The 23724-nt window shown below is 30.8% G+C and overlaps 1 protein-coding gene across 2 annotated transcripts in view; it reads left to right on the forward strand.

The window, feature by feature from the left end:
• LOC129912450 (uncharacterized) overlaps positions 1–23724 on the forward strand; it is a 91657-nt gene that overhangs the window by 37338 nt on the left and 30595 nt on the right. For both annotated transcript variants that reach the window (XM_055990681.1, XM_055990682.1), the window contains exon 2: positions 23394–23496. In XM_055990681.1, coding sequence (XP_055846656.1) covers positions 23394–23496 — 103 coding nt within the window. The remainder of the gene's footprint in view (positions 1–23393; positions 23497–23724) is intronic.

Consider the following 23724-nt stretch of genomic DNA (forward strand, 5'->3'; position numbering starts at 1 on the left):
TCACACATACTCCACCTATACACCCTATAAGTTTCAGATTTTTTGAACTCCCGAAAATATTTTTAAAAATAAAATAAAGTTCAATTTAAAGGTGCAAAAAATAGGTGTTTTTCAAAACTCTCTATCTCAAAAACCAGTTACTTAAAAAAAAAATCCCAACACACGTCTCGACTATTTTTTCATTACCTATCTATTGGTATACTCAGAATTCCCCAGAAAAATTTCCCTCTCTCGTAATGACCCCTTTCTCAACTTACCCCAATTTGATAAGGTTTTCAAAACCTAACGATTTCTTATAGTTTTAAATTTTTAAAAATTTTTTACCAAAGGTCCATTAACATAAAAAATGATTATCTATCTATTGCAAAAAAAATCAACTCTCTACAACAACGCATTTAAATTTTAGATAATTTTTTCAATTTGCCATTTTGCCCCTTTTTACCCTATTTAATTTGCGATTTGAGTAAAAACCTTTCTTAGTGCAAACCGCTTCACCTATACATATCATATACCGTTGAGTTTGAAAATTTTTATTTTTTTCCCATAGGTATAGAGCCAGTGATTATGTGAATGGTCAGAAAGGTAAAAATCAACGCATTTATAATATAGTAGTATTATAATCAGTTAGGTTCCAGAAGTCTACAAACATGACGTTGCGAAAACGCAACGTTAGCCGGAAATGGGTTAAGGGCCAATTTTTTCAATTCTCAGACAAACCTCAAAGTTTGAGCTAATTAAAAAAAAAAACACCTTTTTTTATTTTTATTCGTTTATTATTATTCGTTTGATAGTCTAATTGATGATTGAACAATCAGGGCAAAGTTGAATTCTTTTTATTATAATTGGCAAGATTGGGAAGGATTTTTTTTTAATTTTGGATTTCAAATATCAAGTGCTTAGGGCCAATTTATTCACACCACATTAAACTTAAAGTCTCCATTAAATAAGGGAAGTTTTAAAATTTGTATTTGTTATTTGACAGATTTTTAATTTCTATAATGGGGACTTTAATGAATAAACTTAGGGCTGCCAGACGTCCCGATTTCGGCGGGACAGTCCCGACATTTGAACCCTGTCCCGATATCTGTCCCTATTTACAAACTGTCCCGATTTTGTCCCGACATTCCGATTTCGTTCAAAAACTTGGGGAAAAAAAATAAAAGTGAGTGCTATATGAATGCAAATGTCCGTACTTATATGTCCGTACTAGGAACATTTGCAGCATGTTAAGTGTTGCTGTTGGAGCTCAAATCATCATAAATTACTTGATTTTTTAATTAAATTTTGAATAATTAACTAACTCTTAAATTGAATAAAATCTATACTACTTTTAATACATTTATTTTTGAATTTGGCGCTTCATTTATACGATTCGCCATAATAACTTATTGTTGAATTCGCCTTGAAATATTACTTAAAATCTAACGTAATTTCTCTCACAAAAAAACTGCAATAAAATGTATATGTATAAATAGAAGCTTCAACTTTAATAAAATCTCTTTCTTTTTTAAGAACCCTTATTGAAAAAATCGCTGCATTTTCATTTCGTCGTTCGCTACAAGTTTATAGTTTTGCTTTTATAGTATATCGGCTATAATATCGTAATTTCAAAGTTATAGGATCTAAAGTGAAAAGATACAACATATTAATATTCAAAGACTAAAATTTTGTTTATATTCGCTTAATTTCATCTCAACCAGGATCTTTCTATCTTTTTAATAGAAAAGACAAAATAGAGTTCCCAGGTTGACGGTCAAGGTATTTGATCGTACATTTTGTTGGGCGCCAAATAGCAAGTTTAAGGTCTTTTTTGAATGTCGAATGTGCGTTTTTTTTTACAGAAATTTTGGTAAAGTGGATAAACACCGAAAAAATATCGAAATTCTCAAGTAATTAAATATTTTAAAAGCTGTTTATCTTTAAAAAAGATTACATAAAGGATAAAGTAAACTTTTCATTTAAGCTCCCCTTCTACCAAATAAAAATAAATCAAAATTAAAAAGATAGAAAAGACAAAATAGAGTTCCGAGGTTGACGGTCAAGGTATTTGATCGTACAGTTGGTTTTCCTTCTTTTTTTAAATACAAATATTCACACTTTTTTATAATAAACACGTATAAAGTAAAATTAGGTATTGGTCCAATATTTTATTTGTCAAATCGCATACGAATTTTAAAACTTCCCATTTTATATGGTGACTTTCAATTTATTGGAGAGTGAATAAATTGGGACTTAGTTTAGTTTTCAAAAAATGAAATTTTTAACAATTCATATTTTTGCGTGAAGTCCACAAAAATGTAGGAAATAAGTCAAGGAAAATTTTGCAATCACACACGTTATTCTTTTAATAATTTCCGATTTCATGTATTTTTTGGTGTACCGATTTGTCCCGACTTTTAAGACCTATTGTCCCGACATTAATAAAATTTTATCTGGCAGCCCTAAATTAACTCCAGGTACATTTTCTATTGATCAACTTTCCACTTTAGTGTTCGGTAATTTTGTATGAAATATAACGTTTCTTGTTGTGTGTTGAATTTTAGTAATTGAACCATATAATATAGGCTTCTCTACAAAATTTAATGAAACGTTCCTATTTCGATAAAAAAAAAATAGCTACCAAAGCTTTTTCAGAAGATCATTCCTGCAGTTTTAATTAAATCACAATTAATTAAGTTTCACGAATTTTACACACCTTATTTCATGTATATAAGTTCCTCAGCAATTAACTTTACTCATAAATTAACCCAATCAGCATTTCGAAATGAAAACAAATAAATGTGTTCCTTTCCACACGTTTGCTTCTGTCCATTTTTTTTTTTTTTTTTTTTTTTTTGTCTTTTGATTCATCTGACCCACTTACATTTCATGTGCCGTGAAAAAAAAAAAAAAACAATTTCATCTCGTGAGGAACACATTAAACTGTCTATCCGACATTCAAATATTGGAAAAAATAATAAAGAAACACTTCCCAAGAATTTATTAGCTAACGCCACAGGGTCCATGTTGGGTTGCCGCCTCAGTCCGCTATTGAATGGAATCAGCATCAGTGATGATGAGGTGGCACTCAAAACCTAAATACACATATGAACCCGAATGTGCAAGGATACCTGTGTGTATGATTCAGCTGCAATTTATTAATCGCCAACAGGATGGAACTGAATTACAAAAAAAAAATTGCGAAATTCCTTTTGCGAATGCCAAAAAGGAGAGAAATTCGCAATTTACAATAATTTTACGGTGTTGGTAGTTTTTTTTCTTTTTTGAAATAACTGATGCTTCGTCTGCTGCCTGCCTTTTTCAATCGGATTCAAGACTTTTTTAATAATCTCTCATAATTTCCATGGAAACGCAAACACAGAACGTGAAATAAAAAATACTGACAAAAAAAAAAGAATTAAAATCAAATTTATGACGATACCACTTCGCTCTCTCGGGATCTGGATGGTAGGAAGGAAATCCCGCCAGGAATTATTTCATCGAATTTTTTTTCGGACAGAGACAGAAGGCAAACAGTGCAGCGACCAAAAGGTGTCAGATTACAACGGGGTGATTATGGGTCTTAAAAATATTAAGCCGCATTTTGAATTTCTCATTTTTTCTCATTTGTTTTATTATTTTTTTTCTCTTTTATGGATTTTTTGCGAAAAAATTAATAATTTCGAATTATTCGTGTTTTGTTTGTAACCAAAGATTGGCGTTTCTCACTGTCATCTCTTTTGATTGTAGCTTTTGATATTGAGGGTCTGTATATCTCTGTATATTTAAGGTTCAACTTGAAAGCGCAGCTCAACTCCACAACGTTATCATTAATTCCCTTTTTTTTTTTTTGTCGTGTCATATAATTAATTGGACGCATATTTGTCGAAATATTATACGAGACAATTAAATTGGGGATTATTGAAGTTATACTTCTTATGGGAGGGTGGGTATGAAAATTTACTTTTTGACAAGAATGTCAAAGGGATTATGACGCGATCACCCTGGGTAGCAGGGCTGTCGTTTCACCTTTAGAGTAGGCAGTACTTTAGTATTTAAAAATGCAGTACGCCGCAGTACGGCAAACATAAAACACACAACTCGTTGCAAGTTACATGTGGCAAGTTGCATGTGGCAAGTTGTATGTGGCAAGTTGCATGTGGCAAGTTGCGTGTGGCAAGTTGCATGTGGCAAGTTACATGTGGCAAGTTGCATGTGGCAAGTTGCATGTGGTAATTTCCATGTGGCAAGTTGCCAATGTTGCAAAAAGCTCACATTTCAGCTCAGCTCACAGTTCAGCTCAAATTTGAGCTAGGTACCATAGCTTAGCTCATCCTCATATGAGCGCCCCAACTTCCAACGCCTATATCTCGGAATTTTGAAGAAAATGAAAAAAAATTTTTTTGATGCCAAAAGGTAGCGGGGACTCTAACCTACATTTGGGTACAACTCTCATCCATGTAGGTCCACGCGTTCTCAAACCGCGAGAACTTAAAAGTAAAAAAAAAATAGGCACGATTCTGAATAAATAGGCATGATGTGGCGGTTTAGGCATGGAAGGCGATTTTTTAAAAATCTGACAATGTGCAAAGCGTAGGCCCATGACACAAGCTATCATTTAGCATCACTCCCAAAAATTGCTCTCAAGCGGTTTAGCTTCCAGGAGCGTTCAAAGATTCGGGGATTTTTCGAAAAAAAAATTTTACCCTAACTTTCAAACGCGATTTTCTCGGAATTTTGAAAAAAATCGAAAAACCGGATTATACCACTATCGGGTAGCTGAGAATATAACCCTTCATATGGCACCACTCCCCTGTCTCTAGATCAAAGCGTTCCAACGCCTAGCTATATCGCGGAATTTTGAAGAAAATGAAAATAAAATTTTTGATGCCAAAAGGTAGCGGGGACTCAAACCTACATGTGGGTACAACTCCCATCCCTGTAGGTCCACGCGTTCTCAAACCGAGAGAACTTAAAAGTAAAAAAAAAATAGGCACGATTCTGAAAAAATAGGCATGATGTGGCGGTTTAACATGGAAGGCGATTTTTTAAAAATCTGAAAATGTGCAAAGCGTAGGCCCATGACACAAGCTATCATTTGGCATAACTCCCAAAAATTGCTCTCAAGCGATTTAGCTTCCAGGAGCGTTCAAAGATTCGGGGATTTTTCGAAAAAAAAATTTACCCCAACTTTCAAACGCGATTTTCTCGGAATTTTGAAAAAATCGAAAAACCGGATTGTACCTAAATTTTTTTTATGATAAAAAAAGAAATATTTTACTAAAAAAAAATAGAAATATATTTACTATTAAAAAAACCAAGAGAAAAGATAACGAAAAATTATCTGTCTTATTTATAAAAATATTCTGTGAAATAAATTTCACAGAATAAATTGAAAACTACATAGACGCAAGGAGGATGAAAGAATTAATTTATTGTTCACTTGATAAAAATGTAAAAAAACGAATTGTGGATTAATTAATTTAATAATAGAAGTTAAAAATATCAAATGAAATTCATTTACATATACTGAATGAGAAGTATAACTTCAGTCGCGTGTACATGTGTACACACACTCTTTTTTTTATATTTTTGTTGTTGTTGTTAGTGCTCGTTGTCGTTTGTTTTATGATTATGGCATGTGGGACATTGTGAGATGGACACTGCTGTCGGACAATTTAGGGGCGTATATTGAGTCATAAAGTTGTCAGAGAGTTGTTGCATTCTCAGCTGGGTGTCAGATTTAATGCAAATAAGTTGGCAAAATGTTTCAATTGGCCCATTGTCATTCTGATGGGAGGTTAAGCTGCAATAATGCTTAAATGTTGGATATGTGTGTGTCTTTTTGAAGGACTTTATGCGGAGTGATAAAATAAATCCTTTGCATAATAAGCTTTAATTAATTATATTTAAACGAAAAGTTACAACCAGCCAGCAGTTCCCATGGGAAGATTAGTGAAGTATCACAATAACTTTGAGTATTATGGGATATTTGTTGTAAAATTCAGAAAAAAATCAAGGATCCTATTTTTCAGGTGTAAGATGACGGAACAAAAATTAGGCGTTTGATACGGATTTTTTTCCAACGCTCTGCGTTTCGAAATATGAATTTTTGAAAAACACCTTGTTTTTTAGGGGTATTTTTGGGTAATTTTTGATTTTTAGCTTTTTTTTGGAGCGTTAAAAAAATCTCAAACTTATAGGACATGTAGTTTTGGCCTTATGCACACATGTGCTTGGAATCGTTTAGTGAATTTTGACTGAATAACGGAAGAAACAGGTTTTTAAAAAACACTTTTTTTGACGAAGTTTCAATCAGTTTCGTAAACACAATTTTGAGATAACGGTAAAATAAAATTTTAGAATTCAACATGTTATAACTTTTGACCAAGAGCAGATACAAATTTTATTAAACTTTTATGATACAATTACCTTTCATTTGGTATATCACACATAACGGTAGACTAACTACAAGCTACACAATGTTAAATCAAGAAACTTGCGAAAAACCTCAAAACACCAGTGGAGACCTGTTGCCCCCCGAACAGCCACCAGTGTGGGAATGGGAAGTACCGTAATCTCAGTCTGGAAATTCGACATGGTTGACTTTAAAAAATTCTAACTTCTCTTGTAGGCATCTTTGAAATGAGATTGATACGTCATATGAAAGGTGAAATAATAAGCTTTCACATTGTATAAAATTTTTTTTAGGTTGTCCAACAAAAAAATTGATTCCATAGCCTGAGAACATAAAAATAAATGTTTTTTTTTTTTGCTTTTTTTAATGAAATTTGATCGAGTTCAAAAAATTCTAGCTCTTTTTGTAGATGTCTCATAGACCTGATTGATATATATATTTTTAGCTAAGATAATAAGCTTTTAGATGGTATAAAATAGGTTATAGGTTGTTAGGGAAAAAAATGGAATTAATGACGTGAGAAGATAAAAATTCATGTTTTCTTTTCTTTTTTTGATGAAAATGATTATTTTCAATAAATTACTTTTATACTTTTTGCGCATTGAAATACTTGGCTTTTAAATTGCATATTTTTTTTGTAAGCTTTTAAAATAAAAAAATTAATATAATGAGAAAATAAAAAAGGTATTTTTTTTAGCTTTTTCTTGTAAATTATGATTGTTTGAAAAAAGTTACGACGTTATCACGTAAAATCATCGTCCGTAAACCGGCTTTACAGACAACCTCTTTTTCAAAGTAACGAATGGTTTTTTTTAAAATAAGTTCCAGTTTGCGTCTTCTGATTTGGACCTAAAATAAGCAACATATTACGGAAAAATATAATATTTTTGAGTAAACATCAAAAAGAAATAGCGAAAATATCTATTAAAGAGTGAACTCAAAAACTAGACGTGATAGAATAAATCTGTAAGCACTTTTGAATTAAACACAATAAATTCAATGAAAATCTCCTAACAAAGTTCTTGCTCCCGAATTTTTTTTTTTGCTTTAAATTGTATCAAATTGAGATATTTTAAACAGTTCGGATCATTTCAAGGCTCTGCGAAAGAACAACTGGAGAAAATGGTTTTTATGTTGATTTAAATTCTTTTCATAAACCATTAAAAAATATTACAAAATTTAAAAAAGTGTTAAAATTAATTAATAAAATTTATGTCTTTTCTCAACAAAAGCATTCCTTCCATCGCTTAATCTCAAGTCGTCTTTTACGCAAAATTTATTGACTCCGCATGACACATTATATGAGTGATGTCCATAAAAAACAATAAAATCTAGGGAACACCCTTAAAAAGTGGGCGGCGAATTGTCTATCTCTATTATAATCAATTTCATAGAAGAACAAGAAGAACAACCATAAAATGTAAATCTCATAAAACTCATTGTATTCAAAGTATTTTTTTTTATGAAATCAACACAAACATTCAAAACACGACCACACGACAATGTTGTTTAAAATTTTTAAACAATATCTTTTAATCTTTGCCGAAGTTTTGTTCCAGTCTTCAGTTGTAAAGAGAAGAGTAAGAATATTTTATTACACCACAACCATTAAATCTTTAATTAGTCATTCCATTGTAATCCAAAAGTATCCAATATTGTTCGGTTATGATTGTTTGTGTGTCACAAATCTTTGCTCATCAAAAGAGGATTTAGTATCTTGACATATTTTGGCTTCTTTGTTGCCGCCTCATAAACTATATACCTTTGAGAATGAAAACGTTTAATGAAGGCGTTTTTGTATTTTTTTTTTTGATATTTTTCATGAATAAAATATGCCGGCAGGTGGTGTTGTGTATTTTTTAATTGAGTTATAAAGTTCGATTTAACTCTTTAAAATATTCAATTCTGAAACAAAAACTAAGCTGAAAAATAAGGTCAACTGCATTTTCCTATAAACTTGTATTTTATGAATATTCAAAAAAAACCTACAAATTTGAAGTGATATAAATATTAGAGCATATCAAATTTCTAAAATTAGAATGAAATTTATTTCAATATCATGCAACAAATTTCTTTTAAAGATTATTATCGTTTTTCTATTTTTATGGAATGACTCATTTTAATAAATAACAATTTAAATTGAATAATATTTTTTCCCCTTCATTTGGTATTCGCACCTCATTGGAATAAAATATTGAAATATACAGACACTAATGTGCTTCTAAATGGCCTCATCAAAACTAAACCAAACTGAATTTTTTTCATTTTCATTATTTTTTGGGGAGTTTTCAATAAAAAACAAACTCTTTCTATAAATTATGGTTGTGTGATTTGCTTTGTGTTTCATTTGTGCAGACCCCCAAAAATTAAATTTATATAAATTGCCTTAATAAGAAGTGTACTTCGTAAAATAACAAAATTATTATGTGAAGTATAATATTTTCATAGCGAAAAATATTAATTTGCATACAAATACAATAGAATTATATACAAAGTAATAAATTACTTAGGTAATTTTCCTTAAATAAATTCAAGACAGAAATAAAAAAAAGCAATTTTTTGGAAGTAAAATTTGCTAGTCTGGTTCTTATTTTTTTTTGGTATTATAGGTCAATTGGTGGGTCAGTGAAAAAAAGGTGTTGATAATAATTGAGTAAGCTTTGGAGAACCATAGAAAATTACCTACTTTATGGTGGTAAATTGACTAATGGGAGTTTACTTAAGTAGGAAAGGTCTATTTTAAATTTGAAGCTAATTATATAGGTATTGTTAGTCTAGGTACATGCAAACTTTCATATTTTGTTTTCGAAAAGACGGAAACCCAAAATTAAAATTAGATGTTACAACTTAAGTTATAATTTTGGTTTTTTTTTATAGACATTTAACGGAAAAGAAATAAGAAATAAGTAAGAAATAAGGAACATAATAAAAACCTATCTTCACTCATCCAGTTTTAATTTTATTTTTAAAATGTTTGTATTCATTGCAATATCCCTACAGGATCAGACTTGCTAAGAATTAACTTATAGAATAATTTCTCATATTAAGTTTTTGTTTTGCAAAAATAATTCTGAAACTAGAAAACTTCTTCAACTTTTTATTTGTTTTATGAAAGAATAAGTGAAAAATTGTCTTATTGATTATTTAGAAACACAATTAGAAAACTTCAATATTGTAGTTTTTAGATATTTGTTGTGTTTTTCGAAAATTAAGAAAAAATAGATTTTTATTTGATTCGAATCCTTGTAGAAATTAGAAATCTTAAGTATTCAGCTTGAATTTTTTATTTTTTAAACATTTATTTTCCAATTTTCTTAAACGCATTTTTTTGTCTTTGACATACATTTTAAAAAACATCAAAAAAAAGAATTTTAATGAATTTTTAAATAAATGACGCACAGTGTGGCCGATGGTAGGAAAAGTTGGCAAAAATTATTTTTGTTCGTTTTTAAGTTTGTTATGGGTAAAAATACTATAATAAAGTACAAAACTAAGACTACTCTTGTAATTCTATGACAAAATATTAAAAACGCACATAGCTAAGAAGGTATCTGTTACCTTTAGCTTTGAAGTTGTTTGAGAAGGAAAATTGTTATTTAATTTTTCAATACATTGAATTTACTGGTTTATTATTTAAATAAGGTTTTTCTTAAAAAATATAGTTTTATCGCTCAAAGATTTTTGACCTGACCTAATTATTTGGGTTAACAAAATCTCCTTAATCAAAAAATACACTGGTCAACAAAATTCAACTTTTTTTGTCCAAAGAACCAAAATATACTTTTCTGAAGGATTTAGAATACTGAACTCGAATACACATTCAGAAATATTCTTTTAGCTTTCGTTTTTTTTTTAATATTAGCGTTCTAAAATGCAAAAACAAAACACTTATTTTGAATGTTTTTGAGGTTATGCTAATTGTGGTTCATTATTTCAGCATAGTTTGACGCCGTGATCTGTTTTCCTTCTTCAAAAAACTGTTTAAATCTTTCCGATCTTATTTTATGCATGAGATATCTCAAGATGAGTTTCCATTGTGTTGATCAAGACTATTTTCTTAAATTTTTAGCCAGCATGCCAACCGTACACACTCTCAGTTGTGGCTAATAGAATAATTCAGAAAAGTATAATTAGGTCCTTGTGTCAAAAATCTAGTTGACCGGTATTGTCAGCACTGCCGAAATCTGAGAAATATTTACAAAAAAATGGTTATTTTTAGATAACTTCACATAGCGTTTACTCAAAAAGGGGCAAACATGGACAACATTTTTTTAATTGACACGAAAGATGACACTCTCATCAATAAATGGACACCAAAAACAAAGCGCCACTTCACATCGTTATGAACTTTTTCTCAAGGAATTTGTATGATGCACACAAAACACGAATGATCTTAAAGACACCGAATTCGAAAAATTATTTCAAACAAACTACACACTCATAATTCAAAAGAGAAATGAGAATCTAAAGCTTTCCTTTTGCTTGTTATTCTATAGTCATTTGTATCTTTTGTTTTAACGAAATAGCCTTAAAACTTGAAACACCCATGGGAGCTAAAAAAAGTTAAATAACGAATAATTTCATCATTGGTGACATTTTAAAGTTTAGTTACTCTCCCTGTTAAGCTAAAATCGTGGAATAAAGACCGGTTTTGTGCATCCTATTAATCCCTCTATTAAAGTAGATTTGTTTTTGGCAGTTTCGGTACAAATTAAAAATAGCTATTTTTTGCCAGCTTTTGATACCATTGGCCACACTGTGCATTCTATTAATGCAAATACAAATACAAATACAAATACGAACCTCACTTTCTCACAGATGATCATAAGATGATGATAAGATACATGACTTCTTCTTCTAAAAGTTACTTAGAATATTGAAAGAATATTTTTTATAAAATTTTATAAGATATTAAAAAAAAAAATTTTAATTTTATACAACTTAAATATTTAAAAAAATTAAAATCGTTAGATCCATTTTTTTTACTATTTAATTTGCATTTTTTTTATTAAAAATTAAAATTTCTTTTACATTTTTCTCATTTAGCAACTCCCAATATTAAATCAACAATAAATCATTTATTTAATTTACTTTCAACCTCTTTTTTACTTTTCTCTTAATATTATTATTATATCTTTGTTCAAAATAAAGTGAATACATTTTGTTTGTTATTTTCATATTAGGAGTGATATTATGAGTTTAAAAAACAAAAAATAGTTCAACGTACAAACACCTATTGGGTATTGTTCTTGAAGAGGATCAGTGAGACAAAAAGTAAGCACACTGAACCAAATCCTTACGTAAATACAACGAAAAAATTCGTTGAGCCAACGAAAATTTAATTAGTTTTCAGCCGATGAAAAATTTAATTGGCTCATACGTTAATGAAGAACTTCATCAATCAATGAAAACTATATTATTTTAATGAAATTTTTCATAAAAATTTTTGATCGAGAATTAATGAATTTTTACATCACTTTAAGAAATTTTTTCATCGATTAACGTAAAATTTAATCAACCACGGTGATATTTTTTGTTAGTCAATGTATTTTTTGATTAATTTATGAAAGGAACCTTCGTTTGCTAACGAATTTTTTCGTAAATTTTATGAATATTTTAATTAAATTACGAAAAAATATTATATTATTATACTTGCATTTTTTTTCGTAGAATTTTTTTTTTCGTTCATTTTCTTCCCTTAATTTTGGAATAAAAAAACCTGAAATTCAGAAAATGCGCTTAATTTTGGAATAAAAAAACCTGAAATTCAGAAAATCCGCTGAAAATTTTTAACCATAAAACCATAAAAAAGTTTCGTCCCGGTGGAGCTCACTTGGACTCATCAGTTAACATATCGTGAGACACCTTGTCAATACGCAAAAAATTTTTATATTCAGCTCAACTTACATGGTTTTTTAAACATAAGGTAAACTATATCCAGCAAGATTAAATTCACCGGCACACAAAAAAAAAAAAGTGTCATGTACCAGGAACCAGACCTATCTTTCCATATGTTTTTGGACCGGCTGAATCCGAATTTCAAGTCCGTTTGGCCCTGTCACCCTCCAGTTTTGAGTAATATGCAAAAAACTCAAAAAAAGATAGTTTTTGGGGTCTTTTTTACACTTTTCTCAAAACTGGAGGGTGACCGGGCAAAACGGACTTGAAATTCGGATTCAGCGGTCCCAAAAACATATAGAAAGATAGGTCTGGTTTCTGGTTCATACAACTTTTTTTTTTGTGTGCTAGCACTGTCGCGACATGTCGCTGTCATACCCGGCACACAAAAAAAAAAGTTTCATGTACCAGGAAGCAGACCTATCTTTCTATATGTTTTCGGGACCGCTGAATCCGATTTTCAAGTCCGTTTTGCCCGGTCACCCTTCAGTTTTGAGAAAAATGCAAAAAACTCCAAAAAAAGTCATAAAAATTCAAACAAAATGCACTCACAGCTCAAAACTGGAGGGTGATGGGGCCAAACGGACTTCAAATTCGGATTCAGCGTGCCCAAAAACATACAGAAAGATAGGTCTGGTTCCTGGTACATGACACTTTTTTTTTTTTTGTGCCGGTGTTATTAATCATTAAAACAGAAGCGCACCCAAGTCTACGTTTTTTTTTTTTTGTAAGGCAACTTAATTAAAACTTTGATAAAGTAAGAAAAAAATTCGTATTTTTATTCTTTAAAATGAGTATGAAATTTTTCGTTAATTGATGAATCTTTTCATTAAATTGGATTTTTTGGCACTAAAAAGGGAGAAAAAGTGTATGAAACGATTTCATTAAGTAATGAAGGTTTTCATATTACATATTAATATTAAAAATTACATATTTTCGTTGAGCCAAAGAAAGTTTCTTTGGGCCAACGAAAATGTAATTTCGTAATTTAACGAAATTTATTATTTTCAGTGTATGGTCACGGGTGGGACACTTGTACAATCAAGTTATTGTTTCTCTTTCAACTTCTTCCCATTATTGTCTAAATATTAAAAAATTGAGTTATTAATGGCATGGTTTTCAATTTTTCGAGGTTTACTTTCTCATCTAATGTCCCATTTCTAAGAAACATTTTGTATTTATTTGTCACATGCAGATTCATTAACTCACGTAGCAAGCTGTCAGTTTAATACTCCAGCGTTTCCTTATCCATCACAATCAAATACATTTAAAATTTCAAATATTGCGGACTGAATCATTATTTTTCCACCAAAAACACCAAAGATATGAGTTTTAAAGAGAAACGTTCACTGGGGCGTATGTGTAACATTTTTGTCAAAACAATATTTTTTTTATTTAAAATGTTTTTTTTTTCTCTCTATGTAATGTAATAGAAACTTTTTGAGAATTCTTCTTCATGAGAAAATCTTCGAGAGCTTTCCACAAGCTTTATTCATGGAAGTTAGATAGTGGTGTGTATGGCAAAAATATGTTGCGATGATTTAATGAATTTGAAACGTTTTTTTTTTTTGAAAACGTTGATAAATGATATCGTTGATATAGGTATTTTATTCTGATTTTAAAAAATATGATTAGAAGTTTGAAGTTTATATTTTTAAGATAGGATTTTATGCGCCCTTAATAACCTCAAAAATGTATTGATCACTATCATAAAAAACAGTAATTAAAATCAGGTATTCAAAAATATTTTAACTATTTTGTAGTTCATGCCTCATTAACCTAATCTTTAAGCCAGGAGTGACTTATGGTGTATGATTTTTATCATTGCTTTTTTATTACCCTTGTATCTTGTTTTTGAATAAACTCGATTTTTTTTCTGTTTTGTTTATACATCAATATTGTAAAAAAAACAGGAATTGTTGATTTTTTCCTGCTCTACCCCAACAACAACCCCATTAATAAAATTTGTCCCAAAATCACTTTCAAAACAGCATGTCTTGAAGCATGAAAAAACTATGTTAGAACTCAACTGTTTGCTGCGCTTAAACAACGTCATTAGTGGCTAACACCTGAGCATTTCGGCAAAACGAGCCTTTTAATGTCCACTTACGGTGGCAGGCATGTCATGTTACACACACTCATTTAGGTCGCCTTTAGCTGGAATCCAGTTAAGCTAGCTATAACTATGTGTATCTATACTTCTGAGTTACCCATAGCAATTCTACATGCCCAAAAGCATCAGTTTTTTTTTATAGAGCACTGCAAAAACAAGTTCCTATATTTGAGCTTTTTTGTAAAAAAAAAAAAAAAATCCCACAGAAGCTATAAACTCATAAGCATTGTTGTTTCTGCAGTGATTTCTGTTATTAGATTAATTTAATTTCCATGGTGCTGCTCATTGAGCCGCAGCAATAAATCTACGATCACCCCTTTGGGCATTTGAAATAATTTTGCTGACTGCCATAAATAGTTATAATGTATTTAATTAGAGCCATTTATTCACAGCTTCATGACGCAAAAAGATACAAAAAATTCCAAAAATAACAACATAAAATAAAAATTACAGAGACACACATCAAGTTGAGAGACCAAGTTAGTGACTACTAAAGCGGTGGCCGTAGGCCAGCCGGTGAGACGCGGAGTGCTTTTGGCTATAGAAGTTGATTATGTTGTCGTTAAAGAGACAACAAGAAAAGGCAAAATGTCATCCCCAGGTGAAATTACTTAATTTACCTGAAAATTCGTAATTGTTGTACTTGAAGTTGCAGCAGCATGTTGCATTAGAATACGTGTATACGCGAGTATAAAAAATAGTGGTGGCACTCCTATCTTTTCTATCTTTACCATGCTGTGTGATCAGGTACTAACCAACCAACAATGCTGTATAAAGTACAAAAAAAAAAGTCACAAAACATGGGCGTTATGGCCATGTTCAGTTTTACATACGTAATGAATGCAATTTTAACACTCTCCTTCAGCCTCCCATTCCTCCTTGTCGCTAAATTTATTCTCAGGAAAAACTCTGACTGTGTTGTGTGTGTGGTGATAACCTTTTTGGAAATATCGAATGTCAGTCACCTCAAAAAATCTTATAGCACTGATGGTGGAAAAGATCGATACTATAACCATTAGATCAGAGTTTATTAGCATTTGGAATCATTTAGATTTGTTTATGTTTATGACTGAAGGTGGTACAGCAATAAAATTGAGATTGGTTTTCTTAAGTTTCTTGTTGAAAAAGATTCAGTTGAATTGTTTGAAAGGAAATTTGAATTGACTTGTTGAATTTGATTCAAATTAATTTGTTTAACAAAAATGTTTCATGTGTAAATGTGCATTTAGACTCTGAGTCAGTGATCAATAATTTGACAAAGAAACAATAAATAGAAAAATTATTGTTTTACTGAACGAAAATGGTTAGGAACAAAAAAAAAAAATATCAAATTACTTAACATGTTAGTCATTCTCTTTAAAGTGTTAATTGTTAAGCTGAAGTCTAAAATCAATAACTGTCTCAGATTTCATACCTCAAATCGTTATAGACCAATTTTATTCGAATTGCTTTATTGGCTTTGAGATTTAGGTACGTTCATTTTTCTAACGTTAATATTTATTCGTATACTTGTCGTAGCCATTTTAAACATTTTACATCAAAATTCCTGAGCATTGACTTGTTGTTAAATAGCTTCTTTCATTCGTTGTTTTCAAATTCTTCGTACAGTTAGTTGTTTCCCTACAAAACGTCAAAAAAAAAATCGTATAATTGTCGCTATAGAAAGGTAAAGCGGCCCATAGACACCACACTTGTGTGCACACACGCCACACCAAATTGTACACACAAGAAATCTCAAAGAGGAAAAATCAGCAGTATCCGCAATCACGAATTGACATTTTACTGAAAAAACTTCCGACGCTCCGCACTCAACAACAATTTAGATGCAAAAACATAGTAATTGTGTGCGCGCATCCCCATAGACATCACACCGATTGAGACACCGACACAAAAAAATCAAAATCTTTTGATTTTACTCGCTCCGTGTCTCACACCGAAAATTGGTGTCCAATCCAGCCCACACACATCACACATTCCCGCACACCGACACAAGTGTGCACACAAGTGTGCACACAAGTGTGGTGTCTATGGGCCGCTTAAGCTTTATCGGATTTTATTCATCTAGGAACTTAATCTTCAATAGCTTCCATAATCCAGCAAAAGATAGATTGGCTTAATTTCCTCGGTGATGTATATTTCTAGAGTTTACTCATATTCTTAATAAGTCGAAAATCTCCTCCTCGTTGTGTTAAATTTTTCTTTGGAATTTTTTCCCAACTTATAACCAGAAAACGGTTTATCTGCTTATAGTGAACGGGTGCTATTTTTTTTTTTTTAAGTGAAAACGTCTTTAGTAACGTAATGATTTAAAACACGATGAAACGAAAAAGCGACAGGAAAAATCATTATAACTTTGTTTTAATAGATAGAGGAATAAAATTTATACTTTTGATAAATTTCAATGAATTTCACATTCAAAATCCTGAGATAACGGTAAAAAGATGTTCTTTTTTTAAACACGTTATATCTTTTGATCTAAACCAGAGCACATAAAACTTTATATGCATACTAATAATATTACCTTTCATTTGATGTATCATACATGACGGTACGTGGCACAGTGGGGAAAAGGCGGAAAAAACCCAACTTTCGGAAGTACGATTTATTTTGATACTGCACGTGTTTATAACAGTAAATTAGTTGAAGAATCAGAAAATGAAAACTATTTTTCAAAAAAAAAATTGTGGTCCTGAAGATAATCGCTCAAAGTTGAAAAACAGTGAAAACTGATAAAAAAATACAAGTAGTTTCAAAATGATCTATTTTCCTTAAAATTTAAAGGTTTGAACCAATTTTTTTTGTAAATAGGCTTAAAATAAATTGACAAACAATATGGTACATTCGTACAAATTGAATACAATTTTTTTGACAAAAAAAACATTCAATTTTAGTGACTTTTTAGGTTCAAATTAGGTTTTAACTACTGCCTCCGTCTGCCTCTGTTGGCGGATAGGTTTTTCTAGACAGTATTGAATCTAAGCAATAGTTTAAAAAAAAAATCTCACCCGAAGACGTCCGTATTCGGTTTTTATAGCAATTTCAATCTGAAAAAGTCATTCAAAAAACCAAAAAAAAAAAAATAAGGCAAAAAAGAAATATGCAGCTATTTTCGACAGACAAATCTTTCTAAATGTATTTTGGTATGCTGAATCTGAATGTAAAGTCCGTTTTGCTAAACAGCCCAAAATTTTTGATAAGATTGCAAAAAAAAATTTTAAACCCACAATTTTAAAGTTTTTCCCAATTTAGTCGCCGTTGGGATCAGGAGTTTGTATTAATGAAACCTGCATTGCACATTTACCTATTAAAACAAATGTTTTTTTCACTAAGCCACTTTTTTTACTTTATTTATAACTATCGGAATCGGAATACAGTAAAACTGGTTATTTGAAGATTCTCTTATCTTTACTTCCACTTGTTTCCAAAAAAAGGATGGAATGATTTGATGGAATGTTCCGCTAATTGAAGAAAAAGTTTAGGCTTGGTAGCCGTTTAAATTTTAGAACTAACCAAGGAAAAAAAAGTTTGAAAGAAAGTTAAATTTTGAAAAAAATGCCATACCTACCGTTTTTGGACATTTTTCCTTTTTTGAAAAGTTTTGATTTTTTTTTGATTTTGGTAAAATTTAAACGTTATTTATTAATAAAATGTTCAAATAAACTCAAAAAAATTTGATTTTTCTAAAAAAGCGATTGGAAGTACCTAAGTCATTTACAGCTGCAAAAACTTGATTTCTGATTTTTTAATATAATTTTTTTCTGAGTGGGCGTGGCAATGGGTGGTTATTGACGTAGATTTGTCTTGCTATTAGCTATCTTTCCTGCAAATTTCATGAAAATTGGTTCAGTAGTTTAGTTTTAATTGAGTTTTTTCCGGTCTCCCATACAAGTTGCCCCACAGTGCGTGGTCTACAAGTTACACAATCTTAAATTGAAAAACTTGAAAAATACCTCAAAACATCTTTGTTCGAGTTGGTTGGCTTAAAAAAATTCTTACTTTTTTTGTAGACATCGTAGAAATATGATTGAAACATCATATAAATAGTGAAATAATAAGCTTTCAGATGATATACAATTTTTTTGGGTTGTCATTTAAAAAAATGGATTTAATGGTATTAGAATATAAAAAGAATGATTTTTGTTGATGAAAACTGATTGACTTCAAAAGATTCTAGCTCTTTTCCTAGATGTTTTTTTAGACGTGGCCGATATATTAACTTATTATAAGTTCTCAAATGAATTTAATGGTGTTAGAAGAAAAAACTGATTTTTTTTTGCTTTTTTCATGAAAAATGATTGTTTTGAGTAAATTACACTGTGATAGTTCAAAAAACCGACAGAGGGCTCTTATGTCTACTAAAGATAATTCGAGTATGCTGAACACGATGGCGTTCTTAGTTTTTCTGGATTAGGTCAAATAAGAAAGATTTTTGCGTTTGAAATTTTGTTTGCACATGCCAAAACTGAGGGTATAAAACACCATATATTTTCCAATTTTTGATTTTTTATCGATGAAAAATGATGGAAAATCTATTTTTTCGCAAGTGTTATTCGTAAAAGAAGTTATTTGAAAAAAAATCTGCCGAATGACATTTTAAATCATTATTTTATGGCAAAAAACGTCGATTTTTCTTCAATTTTTCTTACATTTTTTAACTATAAAGGTACAAATGTATGCGAAAACTCAACATTTTTTTGTACACACCTTGTATGTGTTATTAACTCTGGAATATTATACATATGTAGATGTAGATATTTAATTAAAAAATCAGGTATGGTATCAATATTTTTATTTAATTTTTGTTTAAGTTCAAAAAATCATTTTTCTTTCAATTTGTTTTAAAATTAAAACATATTTACTATTACTTCCATCTGCATTATATGAGCTTACATACACAACACATAATATATTTGTCACAGTCCCCGTTTAACTGAAGAAAATATTTAAAGATCAGAAACGTGTTTCAGATAAGCTGGTTTTTCTCTTAAGAGGGTTTCTCTTAAGCGGGTTTTTATGCTACTTGAGCCCATGGGCGTTTTGCCCCCACTTCCCCTACATATGTATTGCATTTAAACTTTTTGTAATTTTTTTATTTTATAAACTTAAAAATTAAAAAAAAAAACAGTGTTTTACTGCTACTTTTTCACTCTTAAGCTTAACCAATATTGTAGATAGGTAGGAACTGCCTATTCGTATTTGTAAACAAAGCCATATTCTATCCTGAAATACAACATCAAATCGTTGCCACCGAGTGCTGCATTTAAATTTAAGTAATACGAAAAATATTAGAAAAATTGAAGAAAAATCGACGTATTTTTGCCATAAAATAATGATTTAAAATGTCATTCGGCAGATTTTTTTTTCAAATAACTTCTTTTACGAATAATACTTGCGAAAAAATAGATTTTCCATCATTTTTCATCGATAAAAAATCAAAAATTGGAAAATATATGGTGTTTTATACCCTCAGTTTTGGCATGTGCAAACAAAATTTCAAACGCAAAAATCTTTCTTATTTGACCTAATCCAGAAAAACTAAGAACGCCATCGTGTTCAGCATACTCGAATTATCTTTAGTAGTTAGAGAGCCCTCTGTCGGAAAAGAAAAGTTCCATTTTCGAACACAGTGTTATTTTTATTCTTTTTGCACATTGTAAAAATTATTCTTTAGGACAATTTATAAGCTTTTTAATGGTGTAATTTTTTTTCAAGAAAAATGATTTTTTAAGGTTTCACTTCTACCACGTGTGAATTGCACACATGATTTTTTTTTGTGATACAATTCACACTCACTTCTAGCAATAATTTTTACGGATCTACATAAATCGGACAATCCAAAGAATTTTCTGTTTTCAAATATGTAGTTCATTATGAGTTGATCGTACGGATCGTTGGTCAGTCGTCTTCGTTAAAAAGCTAGAAAATGTAAGCTCGTTCATAAAAATCATAGTTTCCAAAAATGAACAAATATATTATGAAGAGAGCAATATACGATGCATATAAGGTTCTATTTAAATTTTGTGCATATATATATTTTTTAGTATGTGCTTTTATCGTAGGCGGTTTTAAGAATGCCCTACGGGATGTTTCGTCTGTGGCCATCAGCAAATCTTATGTGTAAACATACCTTCAACATCAACCACAAACACATTTTTGTTTTATAGTTTTTTTGTACCTACTTGTTTGGCGGGCAAGTGCCTTAGGCGTGCTGCTGCTACATTCATATTAAAAGTATTAAAAATAAAAAGACTTGAGGCACACTTGCTCAGCAGGGAGTCACTTCCCTGATCATCGTAAAACATAAAATTTGATTTGTTGGACAAATTTATGAACGAAGAGCAGCACCAGAGCTGAAAATTCAAGTTCTTATTACCTATCTCCACCACATATTTATACGAGAGACCATGTTAACAACGTGACACCATTAACTCATAAAGTTTGTTCATAAAGCCGAAAATTACCCCACAGAATTATTATATGGAAAAAAGAGATGTGGTTGGCCACTTCATAAAATGAAAAAGAAAAAAAAAATAAACAGTTATCTTATATGAAGAATATTTTTTGATAGTCAATAATTTGAACGCGACGCACCTACACACGACGACGTTGAACAGCGACTTGGAATGAAAAAGTAGGTATTTTCATATGGAGAATGGAATAAAATCGTGGACAGCTTATTGGGAGGTGCTATTATTTATTACCTTGTTATGTTGTAGTAGACCATGTTGGAGACCATCTCAAGGAGTTTGAGAAAATGGTGATGACTTGAGTATGGAGTTTCATATAAACCTGAAACTTCAAAATTTCTTGTTGAATATTTTTATTTAAGTGCTTATCTACTCGTAATTTTTATATTTCAAAGTGAAGTATTTACATTGAAGAATCTCGTTTATTTTATGAACAAGGTACTTATTCGCGCTTGATGTGAATAGAGCAGAGTCATACGGTAAAACGTTTAAATTTTCAAGTATAGATCGTACTAATAGTAAAATTTTGATTCCTGGACCTCTGAATTATAAAAGCATTGACCCATCATACCTATTTTTTTTTGCTTTTATAGGGTCTAACTTCGATGTTTAGACCTCTGACCGCTATGATATGTTCCTATGATAAGTTGCATTCGCACTAACATTTTGAGACCCATAACATTTATTTTTCGATTTTAAGACCTCTGACCGCTTAATGTGTTGATGTATGATTCTGATCGCGGAGTCCTATATAGGTATGGTATGTAATTGATAACATACACACCGAAGCTTTGAGACCCATCATAGTTTCTTTATTTTTTATAGGGTCATATGATTCTTAGACCTCTGACTACTACATTTTGAGACCCATAACATTTATTTTTGTGTGGTAAAATTTTGATTTTAAGCCCTCTGACCGCTTAATGCGTTGACGTACGATCTTGATCGCGGTATCAAATAATTGATAACATTCGCATCGATATTTTGAGACCCATCATATTTTGTTTCTGTTTGAAGGGGCAAATTTCGATTCTAAGACATCTCACCGCTAAATGTGTTATTGTATGATTTTGACCGTTGTGTTCGGTAATAGGTAACATTCAAGTTGCCATTTTAAGACCCATCATGGTCTAACAGCTTCAATACTTCCCGCTTATTGTGATATCCGATGATAAGTTAGGTTTTTAAATCTACATTTAAACTAAAATTTTGATTCTTGGTCCTTAACATGATGCAACAATGTATTTAATTCATACCAACATCTTGAGACCCATAATGGATTTTTGTTTAAGGTCAAATTTTGATTCTTGGACCCCTGAACACTAAAAATGTTAAAACATTTATGCTGAATCAAAATTCGATGGGTATCTGATACTGATTTTTTAAGACCTGTAACATGTGAATTGGTGTCAAATTTTATAATTTTGGACCTCTAAACCTTAAACGCTATATTCTGAGACCCGTCTAGTATTTATTAGATTCTTGGTCCTCTAGATGATACTGATCGAGATTTCAACAATATATTAAAATCAATTTAACATTTTGAGACCCATAATGGATCTTGTTTAAGGTCAAATTTTAGTTCTTGATCTCTAAAAGCGATATGTATATGTAGTGGTCGTGTTCTCTTTTCTAAAATGTAAAAAATCGGATTTTCAAAGTAAAAAACAATGTATTCCTTTCCTTCGCGACAAATTTAGTAACTTCTTAACTTCTCATAAAATCCATTAAAAAATGTACCTATCTATTGAAATGTTAAAATCATGTTTTCGGAAATATTGCCAAATTTATTTATATCCCAACTTGACTCTATCTTATTATCACGTTTGTTGTTTTATTCAACATCACACCCTTAAACCAACAAAACAAATCTCTCGAACCCGATTCCATCTTCATTTTTGTTCCCTAAAGTCACACCCTTATCAAAAGACAAAAAAAACATACAGTTTTATTTACTCACTCCCAATTTCCCAATCTTTATATTCTCATTCCAAATCCACCATTTATATCCCAGCTCCAACTCCAGCACACAATTGTGTCACAAAACCATTAAAATCCAAACAACCTGTACCAACAAAAGACAATTATTTCGTCGGAAAAAGAAAAACAACATTGCTGTGTGCCATTATACTTTGTTTTATTACCTTCAAGCATGGCACGTCACACCGCAGTCAATTGCAGTCACAGCACAACATAAATTCTATCCGCCCTCTCTCCCCATGAAACTGGCTTCCCTTCCTCTCTTTTTCCATAAACTGTGACTATACAATTTGTGAAATAGAGAGAAGAACCCAACCAAGATCCCTTATTTACCTTTATTACCAAGTTTGTATAATTTGTATAGACGACGTTTATACTGCAGCAAATTAATTGTTCCATTCTGCAATTCACACTTCTTATTCCTCGTCGTACTCGCAGTTGGGGTTTTGTAGTTATTATAACTCGAAGCCGAAGTATTATTTCATATTTTTCTATGAGTCATGGATGTTCATTCATTTTGTATTCTTGTCTTTTTCAGATCCCGCAGGCGAACTGGGATGGGCGTTTACCTTAATCATAGTTTCAATCATATCAGCTCTTATAGGTGCTATAGTAATGGTCGTAGTCCTTAGATGTAGAAGGTAAGTAACAAAAAACAAAAATAATAGTAAATATACAACGAAACGACGCGACGTTGTGTAAAGAAGTAATGTCTTGATTATGCAGTTTAAAGTCTTCACTTTCAATTAAAACTGATGATGATGAGTATTAGGGAACTTACCTTCCTATAATATTCTCCTATATGAAGTTATATATCAAACGAATAGGTTTTTTTAGTTATGATTGCCATCCACAGTGTTCCTTTGTTA

Source organism: Episyrphus balteatus, chromosome 2 (assembly GCF_945859705.1).
Source record: "Episyrphus balteatus chromosome 2, idEpiBalt1.1, whole genome shotgun sequence".
NCBI classification, from domain to species: Eukaryota; Metazoa; Arthropoda; class Insecta; order Diptera; family Syrphidae; genus Episyrphus; species Episyrphus balteatus.